Below are 22,654 nucleotides of genomic sequence, written 5' to 3' on the forward strand. Positions count from 1 at the left end.
TTTAAGTATAAAATAAAATTTTAAGTTCATTTTAAGTATATTTTGACAAAAATATTTTTATAGAGTTAATATTTTTTGTTTTCTTTTTCTTTATAGTAAAAGGTTATTTCAACTTAGATACTAATCCATTTACCTCCAAATCTTCAAAGTTATTTTACAAGAAAAGCTTTTTCTAATCTAGAAAGACTTTATTAATAAAAAAATCAGCAGTCTTAGCTTTTTACTTAAGTTTTTTGATTCTGTTATAAAAGATAGTACTTATTATGATTGATGCAATGTGTTATCAAAAATTACTGGATCTAATAAGTCCGAATTATTATCAGTTAAATTTGTGTTATTACGATCCAGAGTAAAGTTTATATTAGTCATGTCTCCTATTAGCTCTTTTTGTTGTTTCGGTTTTGTTAGAAAACTCTGGTAATATTCAGAATAGTTTATTTGAAAGCAGCCATATATAATTGTACTTTGAAAAACTTCAGTTTATAATACTAGCAAAAAGGTTTAATAAAGTTATTCTTTTTTATCACCAGTAAAAGATACAGGTGTTAAAAAAATTTGGTGCTGTTTTTCTAAAAAGACTTTCAGTATGTAACTAAACTTACCCTATAAATAGGTCAATATTTTTTGAACAGTAAAGTTGTACTTTAACTTTTTTCTTAACTTTTGCAGTAAAATATTCAACAGCTATGTTTGCTATTAACATAGTTGGAAAGGTAAGATTGAAAACTCTTTAAAAATGATGTTTATTTTTTACTTACATTAACTTTTCCTAAATACTTTTATCAAAAAACTGTTTCTATTTTCTATGTAAATTTTTTGGAAATAAGATCTACAAGAAAGAATCTTTTGTAAATTGTATTACAATTTTGAAATAATAGAAAATCTATATATATTGTTAGAATATAAAATATGATACAGTAATTTTATGTAGATTATTTTGCAAATTCTTTGATTTTTTAATTTTTTAATTTATTTGATTTATTTAATTTATATTATAATTTTAGAAAAAAACTGGTTTCTGTATACAAATGAAAAAATATATATTAAATACTTTTTTTTTTATTAAATTCACTCATAATATGGCATACTAAATTTTTAACATTTTTTCAAAATTCTAAATAAAGTAAACTTAAATCAATACAAGTTAATTTAAGTAAAATAAATCAAAAATTTTTTGATTTAAAGAATACCTAAGTTCTAAACTTAAATCAGAATTTAAGATAACTTAAGTTAATTTGAATTAAAATTAAAGTGTAAACTAAAAAACTAAAACTATTTATAATTTTACTTAAATGAATAAGTATAATATTCTTTAAATAAAATATGTGCTAATTTTTTTTTTTTAAAAAAAAGGAGATAAAAAATTGAAAAATAATTTTAACAATTTTAATGTGATAAATTCACTAATTTTGATAAACATTTATATTTTACATGATTTTTTGCCAAAATATTACAATCATTTTTTAAAAATTTTCATTAGACATTATAAAATATAATGACCAAGTTTTCTTACATTTTTGATAATGTCTCTTATGCTTTTGATTTTACATTTATTTTTGGAAATTTGGGCAAAATTATATTAGTCAATTAATCTTAAATTATTATTTATCTGAAATGTTAATATATCTTTAAATACTAAAAAAAAGGAAAAATTCAAAGTTTAAATTATTTAAAGAATTATTAATATAATCTGTTAAGTATAAAACTAAGTTTAACCTTAAGTGATTTAATCTAAGTAATTTAACCTACTAGTAAATTTTATATAATTATATAATTTTGCCAAAATTAAAATGTAAATTATAGTCACAATCAAAAACAAGAGACATTGTCAAAAATGTAAGAAAACTTGGTAATTATACTTTATAATATCCAAATAAATAAAATTTATATAAAGTGAAATGAATAATAACACAAATAATTATTGATATAAAATATAAATCTTAGAGGGGTGATTTAACCCAAGGGGGCAAATTAGCAAAATTCATCTGTTAATGTTTAACTTAAATTTAGTTATTTGAATTTTTAATTGTTATCTGTTATATAATTCAGTGGAACCTTCCAAAAAACGATATAATTAGAAATGGAAAATTTTCTTATATCAGATGTTAAAACGCATTTAAGCGGAAACGTCCACCCGGGGGATGTGTTTTGTAATAACTAATTACTGTATGATAAACGATGATCTAGAATTTGTGGTTTGATATGAAAATATGAAAACCGAGTTTAGCCACCCCCAGTTTCTCCCCCACAAGAATGGGGTAGATGTGCGAATTAACAAAAATTAATATGACTATAATTGATTCGTAAAGTCATCATAATTATCGTATGCTACAAGTGATGTGCGGGTGAAATTTCCAGTTAAGTATTTGATTCAAGTTTTCCATATGGAACGATATTTAGGCGTGGGAAATATTAGAAGTATAAGTGGGCAGTTGATGTTGGAATCCCTTAAACCGTTTTATGATAAACCGGGACTTTTACTTGAAAAATAAAAGTCTGATGAATTCGTACAACAATTTTATGTATAAGTTTCTTGCAAAAAAAAAGTAGTAAATTTGTTATCTTTCGTCATATGAACTTGTATAATATCTGTTAATTCCCCTTTAAAAGAAGTCATTTGAGTAACATACCCCTAATCCTCATACAAAACATTGTTGAATTTAAACCTTTGAAGATTTTTAGTTAAACGCTACGTTAATATTTTAAGAAGTGAAGAAAATCATACCGTATCCATATCAATATAAAATAAAAAATAAAACTTAGATAAAAATTATTTCATTGTTGCAACATTCGATTTACATATTTCCCCAGATCAAAAGAAACTAAAAATAGTAAGCAAAGGGATTCTTACAAGTAAACTTTTTTATCGATAAAGTTTACCAAATTTAGAATAATATGTAATTATTTTCGTCACTGATGGATTGTGATAAGATGATCAGAAAGCTTTTGTTTGGTTTAATTTGAGATATGCTTTATATAGATTTCAATAAATGGCTGAGTTTAAATACTTTCGGAGCTTGTTGTTTGGTGGTTATCAAATTTTCTTGCATAATCTTATCTAAAGTTACACCAATTTATTACTAACTAAAAAAATACTCCCGCGCCATCGAAAGATTTTCACAACTGCTATCTTATGAATTTATATAGTTTCTTAAATATAAATAGGTCCGAAATTTTACACCATCATGGCCTTTTTTTAAAAAAAAAATTTAATTTTTTTAACAAATTTTCTTAAAGAAAAAAAAATCCGAAAATGTTGGCCGAAAAATCATTATCAGCTCCAAACTCTCCCCGTAATTCACTTTATAAACGTCATAGGATGTCTCTTCCAATTTCAAGAGCTTATGTAAATCCTTATTTTTCTTCAAGAGAGGAGACCGGTGTAATGCTAGCCAAACTAATAAAATATTACGCTCGTAACCCTGATACTGGTATGTTTCTTTCATATCAAAGTGACTAAATAAAAATTAAAATAATCAGACTAACAAAATAAATTTTATTTCCTCTTAGTCGTCCTCTCTATTAAACCAACTGCTACGGCCCTGGCCCACGAGATTGCCAAAGAATTAGAATTACCTTTAGATTTATTTCTAGTGAGTTCTTTTCAATTCGATGGTATGACAGTTGGTGCTATCACTGATAAATCTGATCAACCACTATTAAAGGAACAAATCATCAGGTAATGAATGACATAATGATATGTAATGACATTTTATAAAGTGATTAATAATCTTTATAATAATAAAGGGGTTGTGATATTCCGAAAGAAACTATTAATGATTTAATAGCTAAAGAGGTAAGACCGGATTGCCCATTTATGCATGCTGCGGATCAGTTAGATATAGATAATAAGAATTTTTCTTTTAAAAAATATTTAGCGAATTGCGCTTGAAACCCTTAAAAAAGAATGTTGTCCGCTAAATTTGCCTTTACCTGCTTCTGAAAATGCTACATTGATTTTATGTACTGATGGTATTCAATCTGGACAAAATGCTCGTAATGCTATTGCCATACTGAAAAAAATTTTGGGTTATCGTGGTAAAATTGTGTTAGTCGCCGGTATTATGGGATCAGATGCTCAGGTATCAATATTTATAATTTGTAGAAACTTTTAAATGAATCAAATATTGATTTATCTTGTTCTTCCTTGAAATATAGAAAATGTTTATGAAAGAAACTGAAGATGCTATTGCTGTTCTATGCCCACAAGTTGTTGGTACAGTTGGTATGTTGAAATATTTTCTATCATTTGAAAAAAAAAAATACTCACTTGTTTATTTAATATTTTAGCTTCATGGTACGATGATACTCGTGTACTAACGAACGAAGAAGTAAGACAAATCATGTCACAAGCAAGAGATTTATCAAAAAATATTTAATCTTAAGCGTTATTTATTACGTTTTCTTATTTCAGATGTATTTAATATATTGATTTGTACATAATTTCTTTTTTATATTTTATATTTTTTTCTCTTTTTTAATTATCTAATAAAAAAACCGGGATAACTTGTAAACTAATTTTGTCTATATCACATCATATTTTGCATAAAACATGATTGAAAACTCTTAAAAATAACGCCGACCTAGTAATAATTGCGGGTCAGGTGTTTACCTTTGGGAAAATGATCTGCCGTTAACAAAATATGCTGTTGATTTTTAATAAAATTCCTGCTTCTTTGCATAATCACATTTTCAAGCAATTCCTACATGTTTTGTTCGAGAGTGAAAGACCTCTCAAATTTATACAGTTTATTACATACAGTTTTTGCTTTATATGTTATGAACTGATCTTAATGATTCTGTAAAATAAATTTCCAATGGGTAAACAATAAAATAACTAGGAAAACAGAAACCGTTAAAGTCCGTCGCGCTTATTTACTCAGTATCTTTTTTTATTAAAAAAAAAAATTACGAAAAATAGCATAATATCGGATATGCATAATATGAAAGCACGTAATACCAAATAAAATAAGCAGTGTTACAAAATCAATACAAAATCATCAATGAAACAAGACATAATCAAGAAAGGAAAAAGCGGGGTAATTAGTGAGGTGACGTCAGCGGATGGACAGATGGACAGAAGGAAAATTTCATGGGTTAATCCAAAATCGTTAGTTCGTTATAAGTGCTCTACATAGCTACAATAGAAAGTCCTTCGCTACGCTCCGGAAAATTAACTGTAAAGTAATAATTATGTAATTTGTATTATATCATAGTCTTCCATGTATTAGTACCAAACCACCCATGTAATGTACTCCCGGGCCCCGGGTACAGGCGAAATTTGCACCCGTGATAAAAGGTAAATACCAATGATTGATTGATTTTTCAATATATAACATTATTTGCACCATTGCACGCGTAAATTGAAATTTCTTATACTTTCAGTGAGGATGAAAAAAAAAATCATTTTTTGTATATAATACGAAAAGATGATGACACATTATTAGTTTATTACCCAGCCTGCAGAGTGCAGATGACAGACAGATGTCTTCTTTAAAATTATATAATACAATTTCTATTCGTAACTATTTGTACACAGTGATTTACCCGTCACTTTTCTGCCGCACCACCCCGCACGTGAGCCGGCATTACTGAATTAAGAAGACGAATAAGATGTGAAAAATAATTTTTTACACGTCTTATGAAAAAGGGAACCGCAGGCACGCAAGTTTTGTGGGCGCGGTTTGTGTCGATCTTCGCCATATAAGGAACAAGTGACATTTAAGTGTCACATGATCATGTGCAGCCACGAGTTCAAAAACATTAAGTATCTGAGGGACTTAGTTTTTTTTTAGTGTCAAAAATTTATTTGTCACCCCCATGATACAAAAAAACCGCGCCCACAAAATGGGATGCGAAACGCAGAGGGTATGATACTGTGTAACAAATTTTTTTATTATGATCACATGAGAGAAGAAAAGTGACGGTGATGCAAAAGTATCAGACTTGACATGTGATGCAGTGCTAACTTGACCCTCCTGCATGCACGTTGTCGATCTTATTCATGGAGTATTGTAAAATATATGTGATCGACGACATGCATGCAGCGGGTCAAGATGACACCTCCAGAAGGATCAAGTCCAATACTTTTGCGACGGTGATCTGGGTAAGATTACGCGGTATCTAAAATCGCATGATTATAGTAAAATTTTTGTTTTTCATAGTAATTATCCTGCCCAGTTTTTTACATTTTTACTAAGTAATTATGGGGACTTAGAAATTTTTCAGTTATATGGCTTCTTAATGCCGTAATAATGCTGGCCAAACCTGCTTTACTTTAGACATTCCCAAAAAAGTAAATTTTCATGCTGATTACTTAAAATTAAATTTAATGGAAAAAAATTTGTTAATTTACTTTATATTGAAAATGGAAGCTATTGTAAATCCAGAATGAAAATATAATTAAAATTTGTGATTTTATTGTATGAATCATATGAAAGTGATTATTTTTTATAGTGTGTAAATATATATAATCCTTCACTTTGCTCTGGAGTCTGGACAATAATTATCCATTTTATATTAGATAAATTTGCTAAAAATTTAACATTTTACTATTGATTACTTTAAAATTTTAATAAGTTATATAAAGTTGCTAGAGAAACTAAAGGATTTTAGCAGTATAATATTTAGTTGCATATTTATCTAATTTTATGAAATTAATTTTAAGGGTATTATATATCATGTGATTTTTTTATATATATCATTTGGCAAATTGTTTTTGTTTACATAATAAATCTTATATGATATTATGTGTTATTAATAACTAATTAAGATACTAATAACCAATAAAATTTAAAACATATATTTCTATTCATTAAAAGACTTTTTTTTAAAAAAATAAATCTTTTAAAGTTAGTAAATAAAGTTCAAAAGCATAGCTTTTTAACTATATAAATCTTATTCTTTTATATTAAATATTACAGAAATTTATATTATACAGAAATTTGCTATATAAATTTGCTATATTAATCAATATAAAATTTATATGATATGATAATACTCTTAAATTTATTTTTAAATGATTTTTGAATAATTTATACAGTTTTATTTTTAATAATTTCTATATATCAAAATTTGAGGTAAAAAAAGGATCATGATAAATATAGTATTTGACAAACTTATTTTATTTTTATTTTATTTTATTTATTTATTAAATAGATTTTATTTTATATAAATTATTTTTTATTTTATTTTATTTTTATATATTTATTAGATTTTACTACACATTTACTTTTATATAAAACTTATATTTTATAAAAGGATTCTTACAAAAAAATAGCTGACTTTTAATATATAAGTTATTTTTTAATAATCAAATTATATATTTTTATAAATAAACAATTCTTTAAATTAATTTTTTTTTATTTTGTAATAGGATTAAAATTATCTATTAATCAATTTTATTGAAAAAGTAAATAAAGTCTAAATAGCAGATTAATTCTTAGTTTTATACCTTATATAATAATATATTAATAAACCAGGACCCTGAACAATTATAATTAAGGTCATATCTTCTATGCTAAAAATTTACTCTTGTCATCCTGAACTTACTTTTAAAGCTATAGATACAAAACTTTGTAATAATAATTGCCCTCATATTATCTATAATTTTGTTACTTAAAAAGTAATATTTAATAATAGTAATTTTTATTTTTTTGTATATTTCTATGTATACCAATGGTGAAAAAGCGTATATTTTTTTGCTAAATTTTGCCTGTATAACGATACTTATCTCAAATTCTAATCAGTAGATTTACAAGATTTTGGTATCAAAAGATTCTTCTCTTCAAAAGAAACATTTTTTTTCTATAGTAAAAAATAATATTAACTTAATAAAATTACATGTTAAAAGAAAAATAAAGTTTAAAACATAGTAAGATATGACCACAATTATAATTATCCAGGGTTCTAATAAACCTATAAATACATTACAATTAAAAAAAAAAAATTTAATATTTATAAGTTTCAATATATTTTGCATTTGATAAGTATAATTAATAAATATTTAATAAATCTAATTCTATATTCCATATTTTATTTCAATTCTATTTTTATTCTTAAATCTAATTTCATATTTCAAAATTCTATACTTAATTTTAAATTAACATTATATTCTAATTCAATACTTTACTCTAATTTTAAACTAGTATTAAATATTTACCTATTAAATCAAGTTTTACCATTTTAAATGAACTTCAAGTTCTTTTTGTATTTGAAATTTTGCATTTACAACTAATGTAATATAAATTAAAAGTAAAATTTTTATTATTTATTTATATTTATATTTATTTATTTTATAAAATGTATGTATGATGAAAAATAAAAGGATGAAAAAGGAAAAAAATCAATTATAAGAAAAAATAGATTATTATAGTTTACTATTATCACTTTAATCAGACTTATTAGCTGATTGAGAAAATTTATTTATAATCTGATCAATTAAAATAACCATGTTTCACTATATAAATCGCGTCTAACTTATTATTCTTTTATAAACATATTAATGAAATCGAGCTAAAGGTACTATATTATACTAGAGAAATTTCCATAGTTATTTAGATTAGATTTTAATAATATAAATAATGTGTTGTAATTACACGTTATATATCATAGCAGATAGTTATAACTTTTTTTAATATTAACCAATAGATGCTCGAAAGTCCTGATAAGTCACGTGGAATGAAATTTATATTTTATCGGATATTTATTTCTACAAGCTTCTGCTATCCTATTTGTTATAATTTTAAGCGATGGCCGAAATTCAAATGCAAACCGACGTTCCTACGCCTCAAGACGGTTTAGAGCAAACAAATAAGAAATGTCCTGATCGTTGGTCCCATCTTTACAAAATTTTAGATAGACGTGGTCCCTTTGCTGATCCAAGTTTTACTCCTGGTCACGGCGAAGTACTGGACTCTAGTTTTATTTTCCTACGTGTTTTTTCTCGGTAGTTTTCCCTTTTTATCACTATATTTATAGATCAATTAACTTTTCTAACTACTTACTTTTCAAACATAGGAAATTTTACTCAATACTTGTAAAGTTCTTGTCATTGGAGCTGGCGGATTAGGATGTGAAATACTCAAAAATTTGGCACTTTCTGGTTTTAAAAACATCGAAGTGATAGATATGGACACTATTGATCTTTCAAATTTAAATAGACAATTTCTTTTTAGGTATTTATATATTTGATTGATTTTAATATTTTATATTATCTAATTAATTATAATTGTCTCATATTAGACCCTCAGACGTTGGTAAACCAAAAGCAAAAGTAGCTGCAGAATTTATCATGAAACGTGCTACTGATGTAAAAGTTACCTAGTAAGTATTGTCTTAGAATTAAATCTCTGTTTCTAAAAAACGTGATTTTGTAATTTATTTCGTAATTTAGTTATCATGGAAAGATTCAAGATAAAGACGATGATTACTATCTTGGATATCAACTTATTATCTGTGGCTTAGATTCCGTTGACGCGCGTAGGTGGATAAATGCTACTCTCGTGAATCTTGTCGATGGTGAACCGGAACGAATTAGAGTATTGGTTGACGGAGGAACTGAAGGTAAGAAATATAAAACTTTAAATGTCTCATTAATATCACAAATTATTAATTGAATTAATTGAATTATTTACTTAATTAGGTTTTAAGGGTCAAGCTAGAGTCATCATTCCTACTATAACATCATGTTATGAGTGTTCTCTTGACATGTTAAGTAAACAAAGGACTTTCCCTATTTGTACTATTGCTAATACACCAAGATTGCCTGAACATTGTATTGAGTGGGCATCTGTCATACAATGGCCAAAAGAACGATCAGGTTATATTTTATTAATTTAATTATTTAATTAATGATTAATTAATTGATTATGATTAATTTGAATATGCGCTTTTTGATATTCTTAGATATTAAAATGGACACGGATGAACCAACGCATATACAATGGTTATACGAGACAGCATTGAAAAGAGCGAAAGAATTTAACATTACAGGTGTTACTTACTCGCTCACTCAGGGTGTTGTAAAAAATATCATTCCAGCAATCGCTTCTACAAATGCTATAATTGCAGGTATAAATCTAACGAATGTCGTTTTTATTTTGAACATGCGTCGATATATAATTTTTTTTTGTTTTTACTATGTTAGCCTCATGCTGTAACGAAGCATTCAAACTTATCACCAACGCTCAGCCATATCTTAACAATTACATGATGTACACTGGCAATGAAGGATTATACACTTATACGTTTGAGCATCAAAAGAAACCAGATTGTCCCGTATGTGGTAATGAACGTGTCTCAATGGAGGTTAGCAAGGAAATAACTGTTGAAGATTTTATCGAATATCTACAGGAGAAACAAGATATGTAAGTATTTTTGAATTTTAATTCATATTTAATTCTTTTGAATAATAATGTGTATTTATATACATATATTTATTTCTTATATTTGACAGTCAACTTAAAAAACCAAGTTTATCGCACGCCAATACCAATGAAAAAATTTATTGGCAATCACCGCCTTTCTTTGAACAAAAGACTAGACCGAATCTGGAAAAGAAGTTAATAGAAATGGTGAAGCAGGACGACGAAATAACTGTAACTGACACTACTTTGCCAATTTCGTTACAAATCGTTATTTCCTACATCTAAAAAATAGTTTATTAATATAAATCGATGCCTTAACATATAATATGTACTTTATGTTTTTATTTGATTATTAGTTTTTATTAAATGTAAGGAATGAATGGTTATCATATTACAATAATTTTATATACAGTATATACTTATTTACAAGGTCTGTCATAATTATTATCTTGCAGCACGAATATTTTACGAGTCGCAAAATTCAATATCAAATGATACAGCCCTATATGCATTTGCTTGTTACCTCATGCAGTTTAATTCTTTTGGTTATTCGATAGTCAGTCAATATGAACTTGTCCTAATTTTAATGTCTTATATTTATATTGTATCATAATATCATAAATTTAATTTGCTCTTAAAAGGTTTATAATATAAATTTACTTCTTTAATTGAAGTAATAATATTTAGGTATTTAAATCCAAGTTATTCATTAGTTATTCATTGGGAAAATAGTTCATAATGTTGTAAATTATAAATTGACTTTTATTTTATAATATGATAATATATATATATATATATATTTAAAATACTAATATATATATATCAAAAAAAAAATAAATTACGTTGCTGCAAATAAATCATAATTGTTAATTTTAAAAGTAGCCAACATCCTTTTAAATTCTTCAAATCCAACTTGAATATTCCCTTCTTGTGCAGTTTGCCTGCTACTACTAGCAGCACCAATCAAAATTGGAATATTATAGGTAATTACTATATCAGTATCGTAATTTGGAAATCTAAATAAAGCCATATAAATGTTTACTAGATTACGAGCACTTGGATCTTTTTCATTGAATTTTGCGACGGATTGTTGACCTGTACAAAAGTACATCGGTGTATCGGATCTAATATGAATTAAAAAAAAATTTAATTAGAAGAAAATTGTTATTATTAAAAAAAATAATTCATTTACTTACGGAAGATTTGGAATTTCTTGTGAAGTTAATTGAGTAATTTGGTGTATAGTATTAAAATTTTCAGCGTCGTTATCTGAAGCAATAGAATCAAAATGATATCTAAAAAAAAAAAAAAAAAAATATTTAAGAAACAAATATATAGAAATTTTTTTTTTAAAAAAAAAAAAAAAATTATCAATTTTTACATATTCATTCATACTTTGCAGCATCTTCATTTGCAACTTGTTTAACAAATTCTAATATTTCAACAATAATACTTTGATCTGTGTTCACATCTGCGAAGACTTCTTGATTATCTGGCACATTTCTCACATTACTATTTAAAGATGATAATATATTAGTCGAATCGAATGAAAATAAAAAAAAATAAAATAAATATTTTTACCTAATATCTTCAAAAGAAGGTGGAATATACATAGAAATGCTACCGCCAAATAATTCTTTATCCATTATTTGAAATTTTTGAAATTTTTTACTGATTTAGTAGTTTGATTTTTATATTTTTTCATTTCAATTATGCACAGTTGCGCAGCATTTTATGGCTGCGCATAATTAAATAATGGCTCGTTACGCCTGGCATTATGCATAATTACATATCGTTTCTAAACAGAGATTATTATTAATATGCAAATCGACACTGACCAAAAAAGACTATCAATCTAGTGTGTTTATCTTTTTATCTTTGATCTATTTCTCTTTAACAAAGACAAAATAATAATGAACAAAAAGGTTCGAAGAGATTTAATTTAATTTTATTATTCAATAAACACTATAATTTTTGTCTTTAAAAAAATGCGACAAATAAAATGAAAAAATTACTTCTTTCGAACCAATAGGTACTTTTAATGGGAAAAAGTGGGTCTGGTAAGACCTCTATGCGTAGTATTATTTTCCATAACTATGTCGCAAGAGATACTCGGCGGTTGGGTGCAACAAGTTGAGTAAAACTACAAATTTTTTTTCGTTTAAAAAGGTTTATTTTTTTTAACTAAACTTATTTATTACCAACCGATAGTCGATGTCGAGAATTCTCGTGTACGTTTTCTTGGTAACTTGGTTCTAAACCTTTGGGACTGTGGAGGGTATGTTTATTAATATTAACCGTTATAACTAACCTACTTTCATATCTTGCAACATTATTTATTCTATAGTTTATTCAGTTATTATATTGACATGGTACTTTTTTTGAAGTCAAGAAACATTTATGGAAAATTATTTTGCGGCTCAACGAGATCATATTTTTCGTAATGTAGAAGTGCTTATTTATGTATTTGATGTGGAATCGCGCGAAATAGAAAAAGATATGCATTATTACCAGGATTGTCTTGAAGCAATATTGGCAAATTCAAAGGATGCAAAGATCTTTTGTTTGATACATAAGATGGATTTAGTACAAGAAGAATTGAGAACTGCAGTGAGTGAAGCAAATTAAAATGATTACTCTTTTATGGAATAATCGCTAATTTAATTTATTTAGATATTTGATGAACGATTACATGAATTAGAAAAACGATCAGAGCCTCTAAAAATTACAGCTTTCGCTACGTCCATATGGGATGAGACCCTTTACAAAGTAAGTTGAACACATTTTATTAATAAATAAACATTATTTACATTTTATTTTTTCTTTCACTATAGGCATGGTCTTCAATAGTACATTCTTTAATTCCAAATGTGAGAGAGCTTGAGTCACAACTTCAAAACTTTGCCACTATATGTGAAGCGGATGAGGTTATGTTATTTGAACGAACTACATTTTTAGTGATTTCTCATTCATCTAGAATTGAATGTTCAGATATCCATAGATTTGAAAAAATTAGTAATTATATGAAACAGTTTAAACTAAGTTGCAGGTGAGTAATCACAATAAGAATATTAAATATTCATTAGTACATCTAATAATTCTTTTGTTTATATAGTAAATTTCAAGCTCAATTTAAAAGCATGGAGATTCGACAGGCAAATTTTGCTGCGTTCTTTGATGTTTTAACCGCTAATACTTATGTCATGGTTATCATGTCTGATTCATCTGTCGGTATGTGTTATAAAGGAAAAATTTTTTCTATTATCATAAAATTTTTTTTCTAATATATTAAATTATATTCAGAGTCTGCGGCAACCCAAATGAATATCAATGTCGCGAGAAAACATTTTGAAAAATTAGAAGTGACGCATATGCCTAGATAGCTTGATTAAATTTACATAATCGTATGAATAATGATGTTGAATTATTGATGCATTTAAGTTGAATCCTTTTTTATCGTTTGCATTTTAGCAGGTCTAATATCCACATATATTATTCTATTTATTTCATTTATTTATTTACTTTATATTTTATTTTATTTTATTTTATTTTTTAGTTTTTTTTTGGTATTATACTAGTTTAATCTTTCATTTATCTATTTAAATAATTTTAAAAAGAATATAATTCATAGCTTTCTGTTAATTTTAACGCTAGTAAACTGCCTGGATCTGAAATTTTAACAATCATTTGTTTCTCTTAAGCACCAATTACTTTGATTTGTTTTTATCATTTAACCTTTTTTGTTTGATATACTCTAACCTCAGTTTATCTAATTCTTCCGTTGTAGTACTAAAATAATGATGGTTAATACTTTTTAATTGAAACGAGAGAAATGTAAAAAAAGACTTACAAATTCTTTAAACAATTATTCATAGCTTTTAACTGACGTCTACAAGACCATATGACTGAAAAAGACTTTCCTGTATTACAATCAACGAATTCTTTTATAATAGAAAAAATAAATAATTATATCGATAAAATATAAAAAATACATTTTTTTTTCGAAAAAAAAAAATACCTTGAATTAATGGAGCACAATTTATTCTTGCATTGTGCTTAAGTTGATTAAATAAAATTTCTTCTTCAGAACGAGTTAATACATTCATTCTTTTTACAAAAGTTTTGGGGGAAAAAAAAAGTTCGAATATGTTACACTACAAATTATCATTCATCCGTAAAGCATTACATCATCGGGTTAATATTGAATAAATTTGTTTTAACGTACAAAATTGATTAAAAAATTGACAGCAAACAAACCACCTTTGTAAAAAGAATAGATTGAAGAAATATGTTTAGAAAATGAAAGCTTTTAGTTAAAACTGGGCTGAAACATATAGCTTATAAATAATTTTAGTATTATTTTTCAATATAACAATATAATAGACTTTAAAATAACAACCTTTTTCATAACAATTGATACCAAAAAAAAAGTATTTCTAATTTTAAGTATGAAAAGTTCTAACAAATTTGAAAAAATTTAATTACTTTTTATCATCTACATTTAAATTTATTATATCTACAATTTAATGGAATAGAAACCAATGATTATATTGATTTAAAAAATTGAATAAACTAATATCCAAATATTGGCTTAATGAAATTTGTTTAAATATGTAAAATATTGAATTTAGATTGATTAAGTTTATATTTAAATTATACGTTTAAGAAAAGAAATTACAGGATCAATTAGTATAATTAAAATCGTATAATTGGACTTGTATTAAAATACATTATTATGGTTTTTTACTATTAAAAAGTATTTTAAATCCATAGATATTAGATAATATATTAAATAAAAGAATTAATTTTTAATTATATATAAATTGCATTTTCAAACATAAAATTAGAAATTAATGAAATTATAGGTAAATTTAAAAAATCAGAAGAATTTTTAATATTAATAGTAATTATATACCAATTAAAATATTACATTTATTATTTATGAACTATTTCAATAAAGAAGAATTTTATTTAATTATAATAAAGAAAGTTTTAAATAAATGTATTAGTTAGTAAAATTTATATATTATAATAATAAAGTTTTAGTAAATTTTAATTTTTATATTTTTATAATAAATTTAGTTTGTTAATTTTAAATCTAATATATAGGTTAAACAATCTTTTATCTTTCTTTACAAAATTTGTTAAACATGTCAAATGTATATGATTTAATTCAAATTCATTTTTAAAAATATTATTGATTTATTTTTTAAAGCTTTAGGTCATAAACTTTTGCAAAAAATTTATTTTTAAACTTTTTAAATTTCAGTATTATTACATTTGGATTTCTTACTTTTCTGCTTAGTATAATAATAATATTACTTTTGATTTTTATATATCCTATACTGTTTTTATTTACTTGTATCTTACTTTTAAAATTATAAAATCTTTAATTTTTCTTTCTTTAGTTACAATATCTTTCATTAATAGTTTATAGATTTTTTCTAATTTCAAGTATAAAGATAATCAATAGTCCTATTTGGTTTTATTTAATTTAGTTTAAACTAATTCTAATTGGCTTTGTAAAACTAGACTGCAAATCTTAATGCAGTAAAATTAAACTAAAAATTAATTAAAAAACTAAAGATGTTAGCCGTTACCATAACATAAAATTTTTATATGCCATAATTAATTAAGGCTATAAAAATCTTATAGCTGTAATTCAAAATTTTTTAACATCTTTATAAAAAACTATTAATATACTATTTTATAAAATTGATTTTTTTACAATATTTTCTTATTTTTTTAAAAAAAATTTTAAATATTTCTAAAATGTAAGTCTGTTTTTGATGATTTAAATAAATAAAAAAATTTCCATAAGTAAATATTTATTATTGGATTTAAAATTTATATATAAATATTTTGTAATGATGTATTCTTCTATTATAAATTTTATTGTTCAATTATAGAAATTGTATATTTTATAAATTATAATTTGTTTTCAGCATTTTTCTTATAGATTTTATAATATCATATATAAAGTTAAAATTAATATTTTAAATCTTCTTATACAACACATTTGATAGTTTATTAAAATTAAAAATACTATACAGTCAAACCTTGATATAGTGAATTTTTCAGACAACTATAATAAATTTCCCTTACTATAACGAATTAACCAATCAAATCTCTTAAAATCTTCATTATAGCTTTATAGCGAAGTTGAGATCTGGAATCTAGGGTTTGTTATAACAAGAGTTGACTATATAGTTAATCTAAATATTTAAAATAAAAGAAATTATAATAAAATCCTAATATTATTGATTATTAAACTATTCATTATACAAGAAAGTATTTCATGTATATACTGTCAGATAAATATTTTTATTTAAAGGGTAGGATATATTTAAAATAATTTATCTTAGTATAATACATTCTCTTTCTTTACAATATATCCATAAGTCTTATATAAGTATTAAAAGTTATAGAACAGGTAAAAATACTTATAAAATATATATTTTAAAGATTTATAATATTTATTTAAAACAATGGCAACATATTTATGAACCCATGGGTAAATTCAAAGAAGTAATGGAATCTATAGCAGAAAAGATCACAATAGAAGAATGGAACAACACAGTTATAGACTGAACAAAAAATCAGCTGCAGGGTTGTCCGGTATAAATTACAAAATCATTAAACAACTACCCGAAGAATTAATTCTCCTATTGATCAGATTCAGAAACCTTACACTACAAACTGGACTAATACCTATGGCATGGAAAACATCGGTTATTCTCCCCATCCCAAACCCACCAATTTTGAATAGAACATGTGAACACTCGACCTATTGCTTTATTAGATTGTTTTAGAAAACTATAACAAAGATGATCACGAACAGGTTGAGTTCCATCTTGAAACAACACACGTCTTACAGGAATACAACTGTTGTGGTTTACCCGGAGAATGCACAAATGAACCGATACACTTAGTTAACAATTTTATTGAAAACGCCAGGGAGAACAAAAAGGAATTATAGGTCTTTACACAGGATATGAAAAAAGCATTCGATTCTGTGGGATTAGATGTTCTGAAGCGAGCTTTGCTTCGTATTGACATCCTGGCAACAATGGCTGAATGGATTATAGCCCTTTTCGATTATAGATCCCTTAGAATAGCTACAGCTTATGGATTAAGTGACGGATTCATTAGAAATGACGGGATAGACCAGGTGACGTGCTTTCACCGTTACTTTGGCAAATTTTTTATGACCCGCTTTTGGTAGCAATACAACAAACCAAAAACAGCGGATATGAAATGAAACTTATTTGGCCGAACGATATAAATGATCCTAACACGTGAACACAAGACAAACTCCCAGGCCCTCATACCGAAGCATACAGCTATTTACGTATTTATAGGAATCAAACAAAAGTTTTATAGGATGCAAGAGATAGTGGATATAGCGAATGAGTTTTACTTGATTAATGACATTGATATCAAGCGCCAAAAAGGTCGAGCTGATAATTATCAATCAGAAGCGATTGGAAAGCGAAACAAAACGTAGAACTAGGTAGGGGACGGATTCGATAGTTAACGCGAATGATGAAATAAGATATCTCGGTGTTTGGTTTTCTAACAAACCAAGCAGACGACGATGGATGCAACGTCTGTCTACGATAGTCAATGAATTTTGTAATACAGTCTGAAGGAAATTTGTTCCAGTGGGCCAATGTATATATTTAATTAATAGAGTGTTGATACCCAGATTAATATATATAGCTCAAATCATGATATTGACAGAACATGATTGGAACCAAGTATTCACCCCGATAATGAAATTAGTAAAAAACTGGTTGAAACTATCTAAAAATACACCATCATCGTTATTATTTCATGAAGGGGGATTCGGTATGGACCATCCATGAAAACACTATTGCATTAACAATATAACGGATCTAACGATTAGATTAAATAGTGATTCACACGCAGCGACATCAACACAAATCAGACTTAGGGACGCGCAGCTTAAATCACTCATTACTGATCCGATTTTTGACTGTGATCTTAATGTAATGCACTGGATAAAATCACAAACTCGGAAAAATGTTTCATTTAATGCTTTGGTAATAACAAAAACGCTTGATATGTCAATGGCAGTAGATCCGATTGACAAATCAAATTGGAGCATTACAGGAGGGAAAGAGCCAATACTGAAATTTTTTAAACAGTTTCAGCTTACGAAATACATATATAGAATCAACCAAAGCGCACATTACCCAATATTTTACATTGATCAATTATTTATTAGGGGAACATATCTTATGACATGGAAACAATACCGTAGATTAGCATTACTTCCGGTACAAGGAAGAACAGCTAGATGGTACCGTGATGTGGCTCATTTATGCACATCCAGAATAGATAATCTAACAGTATCAAATGAACTGGAGATTACCAAAGTTAACCATTGGCCCTTTTTACAAGATATCATACCAGATGCACGCCGAAAACAAGCTATTTTTATACGGGAATCATCGGCGGAATCAGATATATGGACAATAGGTAAAGTTAATAAAATACGCTGCCATAAAAAAGGGATTTTAGTGAACTATCGTCCAGGATACAATGATAATGGAATCATTAAATGGCAGAACATGGGAAGATCTATTACGGCTGAATGTTGCAATGTGGCAATATTAGATAAAGTCCCTAATAAACAGGGATGGAATTTCCCTTATGAATGGATAAATTCAAACCAATTGGACGCATCAATACCCAACAATAATCTACCATCATCAGCACTAGATCCCATAATCATCTTACCATCGGTTCAAGACATATGGATTCATAGGTGGATATAAGATGACAAACTGAAATCGCGATTAATGGATATTAGAAATATACTGGCAGAGAGATCATTGGTAGAATACTACACAGATGGATCACTCACACCAAACACTCCCATAACAATGGGTAAACAAAATCCCAACTTAAATGTATACAAATATGGATGCAGCATTTTGCATCAATAATAAACCACACCTATCAGTCCAAGCAAATTTATCGCTATGGCCTTCATCCACAAGATCGGAATTGGTGGCAATTTTTATGGCACTACTCACAGCCCCAATGAATGCAATAATCAAGATCTACACAGATAGTCAAAATGCCATTTGCATGATCAATAATCATCATAATAAATCGGGCAGGAAATTATTGAAGCAGACAAATTCCTTAATTTTACTTAAAATTAACATTCTTTTACAAGAAAAAAAGATGGAACTGATATTAGAGAAAGTTAAAGGACATAGTGGAGATGCTATGAATGAAATGGCAGATGAATTAGCCAAGAGCACAGGCAATAGCAACCATTATTTCAACAACAGATTTAATTATAGTAATAGAACAGTTAGATTTTTTCCAATTTTCAAACAAATACCAATTGAATATAATTTAAGGAAGTTTATTAAGACCCTTATGAATACTAGAGTGGCAGCAGAATGGTCAATACTTAAAACAAATGAATATGAAACACCAATTAACTGGAACATAACTTGGAATTTAATTTATAGATACAAAGGATTCAACTGTATTTCAGTTAAAAAGTATTGGCATCTAATATTTATTACTAAATTATTTGCTAAACTTCTTCCTATAGGTACTATCCTACTCCAAAAAAAGCCAAATATATACAAGGATTTTGTTTGTCCAAGATGTAATGCTAACAAAGAAGAAAGCAGATATCATTTTATTGAATGTGATGCTTAATAAGTAAACTATGGCCTATAATTAAAAACAAAATGCAAGATGATTTAGTTCCTATAATTCAAAAATTAAATGATTCGCCAGAGAACTCATCCAAGATTATAAGTGAAAAATTAAATCAAATACTAGGATCACAACATGATAACAATAAGTTCACTGACTTCTGTTTACTGGCTTTAGAAGCTAAGATTAACACTAATTTTTCCAAAATTTCAAAACAGACATTTGGATTATCGAAGTCAAAAAAACATTTTACTTCTCACCCTCTTACTCATGTATTATTCATTTAAATTTTAAAGAATTAATTTGGCTACCAAGATGTAATGCTACTGTGGCATGGGAAAAGGCAAGAAATATTAGAAGAAAAGATAAACTGAATAGATCTGAAAATATGGATCGCTATTACAAATCCTCACATCAAAATTCTAAACATCTAAGACAGGATAAACAATACCTAAAAGAGAACAATTTAATAGATTCACAGGAAAATCAGATTGGTAAGATTGGACGATATTCCATTCCGGAATGAGTCAGTGCAGTCAGAAACTTCATTAAATGAAAATCCCATTTTATCAAAGTTCCATAGGGTGGGAAAAAAAGCACATGATCAAATGTGCTTGTTAATTAGTAACAATTGGTGGTACAGTTGGGCTTATAAGAAAACAAAAAAAATTATTAACAATGTTGTGATAGACTTAGAAACAATATGACTAAGCCTATTGGGAATTTATTGTGAATTTATTTTGGGATTATTTAATCAATTTTAAAGCATATTCTAAATTGTATTATTTAATTTTTAATATTTAATCTTTTATTCCTATTTTATTTTATTTTATTTTATTTTATTTTGTATTTTTAAATTTAGTTTTCTATATTTGTATATAATTTACTTTATATTTATTGTTATTTTACTTTTACTTTTATTTTTATTCTTTATTTTATTTTATTTTATTTTACTTATTTTGATAGCATTTTGATAATCGCATCCTACTGGATGGATATAGCTCATGATAATTTGTTTGTATGGTATATAAACTTAATATCAATAAAGCATATATAGATCATTAAAAAAAAAAAAAAAATATTTATTTAAAAAAAATGAAATTTATAATTAATATAGTTAAACTTATTATCCCTTAAACGGTTTTGCCGGCAAATTTGCCTGCAATTTTTCAAAATAAATTCAATATGATTTGAATTATCCTATAATTCTGCAGCTATATTGATCTACATTTTTAGCATCAATTGTATAGTTTTGATATGTGGTTAATGACTGCTAATCACCAAAATTAATTACAAATTAACCTCAAAATAATTTTCTTTACCATAATATTCTGCTTCATTATAAAGCATTTTAATATATTTTTTTATTTTTATTATGAAACTTCACACTCTAATGAATAAAATAGAGATGATAAAATTTAACTTTATGCATTTTTTACAAGTTCACAAAAATAATTCTTTTTTTATAGTTCTATATAAAGTCAAATTTCACTTCTAAACATTAAAAATCATCATAACAAAAGTTGTTCACCATAGAAATTTCTACATATTCTATTAAGCTTTAATAGGACCCTGAAAAATACATATAATACTGGGATCCAATTTTGTATAAACTTACTATGTAATTTCTTAATAAGTCATATGTTTGAAATTGTATAACCAAATAGCAGTTACGCAAAAAGTCAGATTTTTATTTGTATAACAATAATGATTTTTACTATAAGTAAGATTTTCATTTTATATAACGGATATTAAAATTTTTTTTATATACGTTTAAAATTTTTTATTTTTTTTATTTTTTGTTTTAAGAAATTTTTAAGATATTTTTTAATAAAGAGTTTTTTATTTGTTTTAAAAAACACTTGAAATATTTTTTAATAGAAATTGTTTTTTGTTTGAGAAGTTTTTAGGGGTTCATTTAAAGACATTTTTTTAATAAAAATGATGAAATTTTTTTAAATTCATTTACAAAATTAAAAAAAAAATACTTTTTATTACATATCTCGGCATCCAGTGATCGTAGAGAAACGAAACACAGCTTGTTAGATTCGTCTCAATACGACGAGTCGAATGGTGGTAGTTTCATATTTCTAGGTGCGATAGATGCCGAGTTTTGTGATAAAATGTAAAAATGCACAGTAGACGAAAATACAAAGTGCCGATGTGTGGTATAGCTCAACACCTATCACACCTAGAAACACGAAACTACTATCATTCGATTCGTCTTGTCAAGACGAATCCAACGAGCTGTGTTTCATCTTTTTACGATCACTGGGTGGTAAGATACATAACAAAATGTATTTTCTTTTATTTTGTAGTATACACCCAAATTTTTGCATAAAACTTACTATATTATACATATTGGGCATTAATATCTATAAGGTATTTAAAATTTTAACATGCAATTTTGTTTAAAAATTTTATTTAAGTTATTTTTTAATAGTTGTTTTTTAAGAAATTTTTTAAGTATTTGTTAGAATTTTTCAATAAAATTTATTTGAAATTTTTCTTTAAAAATTTTTTTTTATATAAACTCAGATTTATAATTGTATAATTTATAATAAAATTTGAACTTA

The 22,654-nt window shown here is 25.9% G+C and overlaps 5 protein-coding genes across 7 annotated transcripts; 3 read left to right on the top strand and 2 right to left on the bottom strand.

Annotated features, from left to right (window-relative positions):
• The first annotated feature begins 3,193 nt into the window (after positions 1 to 3,193).
• On the top strand, positions 3,194 to 4,527 carry OCT59_005629 (uncharacterized protein). Of its 2 annotated transcripts, XM_025322200.2 has the most exons (6): positions 3,194 to 3,431; positions 3,511 to 3,679; positions 3,748 to 3,796; positions 3,879 to 4,082; positions 4,159 to 4,225; positions 4,291 to 4,527. In XM_025322200.2, the coding sequence occupies exons 1-6, from the start codon at positions 3,254 to 3,256 to the stop codon at positions 4,377 to 4,379; spliced, it is 756 nt and encodes a 251-aa protein (XP_025166823.1). In that variant the 5' UTR covers positions 3,194 to 3,253; the 3' UTR covers positions 4,380 to 4,527. The 2 variants fall into 2 exon arrangements, with proteins under 2 accessions (XP_025166823.1, XP_065997594.1); XM_066138471.1 differs by having other exon boundaries at positions 3,879 to 4,225.
• A 4,223-nt stretch (positions 4,528 to 8,750) lies between these two features.
• Positions 8,751 to 10,652, top strand: OCT59_005630 (uncharacterized protein; the record flags this gene model as incomplete). Its single annotated transcript, XM_025322199.2, has 8 exons — positions 8,751 to 8,906; positions 9,019 to 9,176; positions 9,244 to 9,324; positions 9,395 to 9,564; positions 9,644 to 9,820; positions 9,907 to 10,071; positions 10,148 to 10,367; positions 10,457 to 10,652. The coding sequence occupies 8 exons, from the start codon at positions 8,751 to 8,753 to the stop codon at positions 10,650 to 10,652; spliced, it is 1,323 nt and encodes a 440-aa protein (XP_025166822.1).
• Positions 10,653 to 11,104: 452 nt separating this feature from the next.
• OCT59_005631 (uncharacterized protein) lies at positions 11,105 to 12,013 on the bottom strand (the record flags this gene model as incomplete). Its single annotated transcript, XM_025322198.2, has 4 exons — positions 11,105 to 11,491; positions 11,564 to 11,662; positions 11,763 to 11,879; positions 11,949 to 12,013. The coding sequence occupies 4 exons, from the start codon at positions 12,011 to 12,013 to the stop codon at positions 11,206 to 11,208; spliced, it is 567 nt and encodes a 188-aa protein (XP_025166821.1). The 3' UTR covers positions 11,105 to 11,205.
• A 234-nt stretch (positions 12,014 to 12,247) lies between these two features.
• On the top strand, positions 12,248 to 14,062 carry OCT59_005632 (uncharacterized protein). Its single transcript, XM_066138472.1, has 7 exons — positions 12,248 to 12,292; positions 12,400 to 12,499; positions 12,579 to 12,977; positions 13,041 to 13,136; positions 13,202 to 13,416; positions 13,483 to 13,598; positions 13,671 to 14,062. The coding sequence occupies exons 3-7, from the start codon at positions 12,768 to 12,770 to the stop codon at positions 13,748 to 13,750; spliced, it is 717 nt and encodes a 238-aa protein (XP_065997595.1). The 5' UTR covers positions 12,248 to 12,292; positions 12,400 to 12,499; positions 12,579 to 12,767; the 3' UTR covers positions 13,751 to 14,062.
• On the bottom strand, positions 13,920 to 14,496 carry OCT59_005633 (uncharacterized protein). Of its 2 annotated transcripts, XM_066138474.1 has the most exons (3): positions 14,386 to 14,492; positions 14,218 to 14,308; positions 13,931 to 14,156 (listed from the first exon to the last, which is right to left on the bottom strand). In XM_066138474.1, the coding sequence occupies exons 1-3, from the start codon at positions 14,471 to 14,473 to the stop codon at positions 14,075 to 14,077; spliced, it is 261 nt and encodes an 86-aa protein (XP_065997596.1). In that variant the 5' UTR covers positions 14,474 to 14,492; the 3' UTR covers positions 13,931 to 14,074. The 2 variants fall into 2 exon arrangements, with proteins under 2 accessions (XP_065997597.1, XP_065997596.1); XM_066138475.1 differs by having other exon boundaries at positions 13,920 to 14,308; positions 14,386 to 14,496.
• Between the last annotated feature and the right edge of the window lie 8,158 nt (positions 14,497 to 22,654).

This window comes from Rhizophagus irregularis, chromosome 13 (assembly GCF_026210795.1).
Source record: "Rhizophagus irregularis chromosome 13, complete sequence".
In the NCBI taxonomy this organism is placed as follows: domain Eukaryota; kingdom Fungi; phylum Glomeromycota; class Glomeromycetes; order Glomerales; family Glomeraceae; genus Rhizophagus; species Rhizophagus irregularis.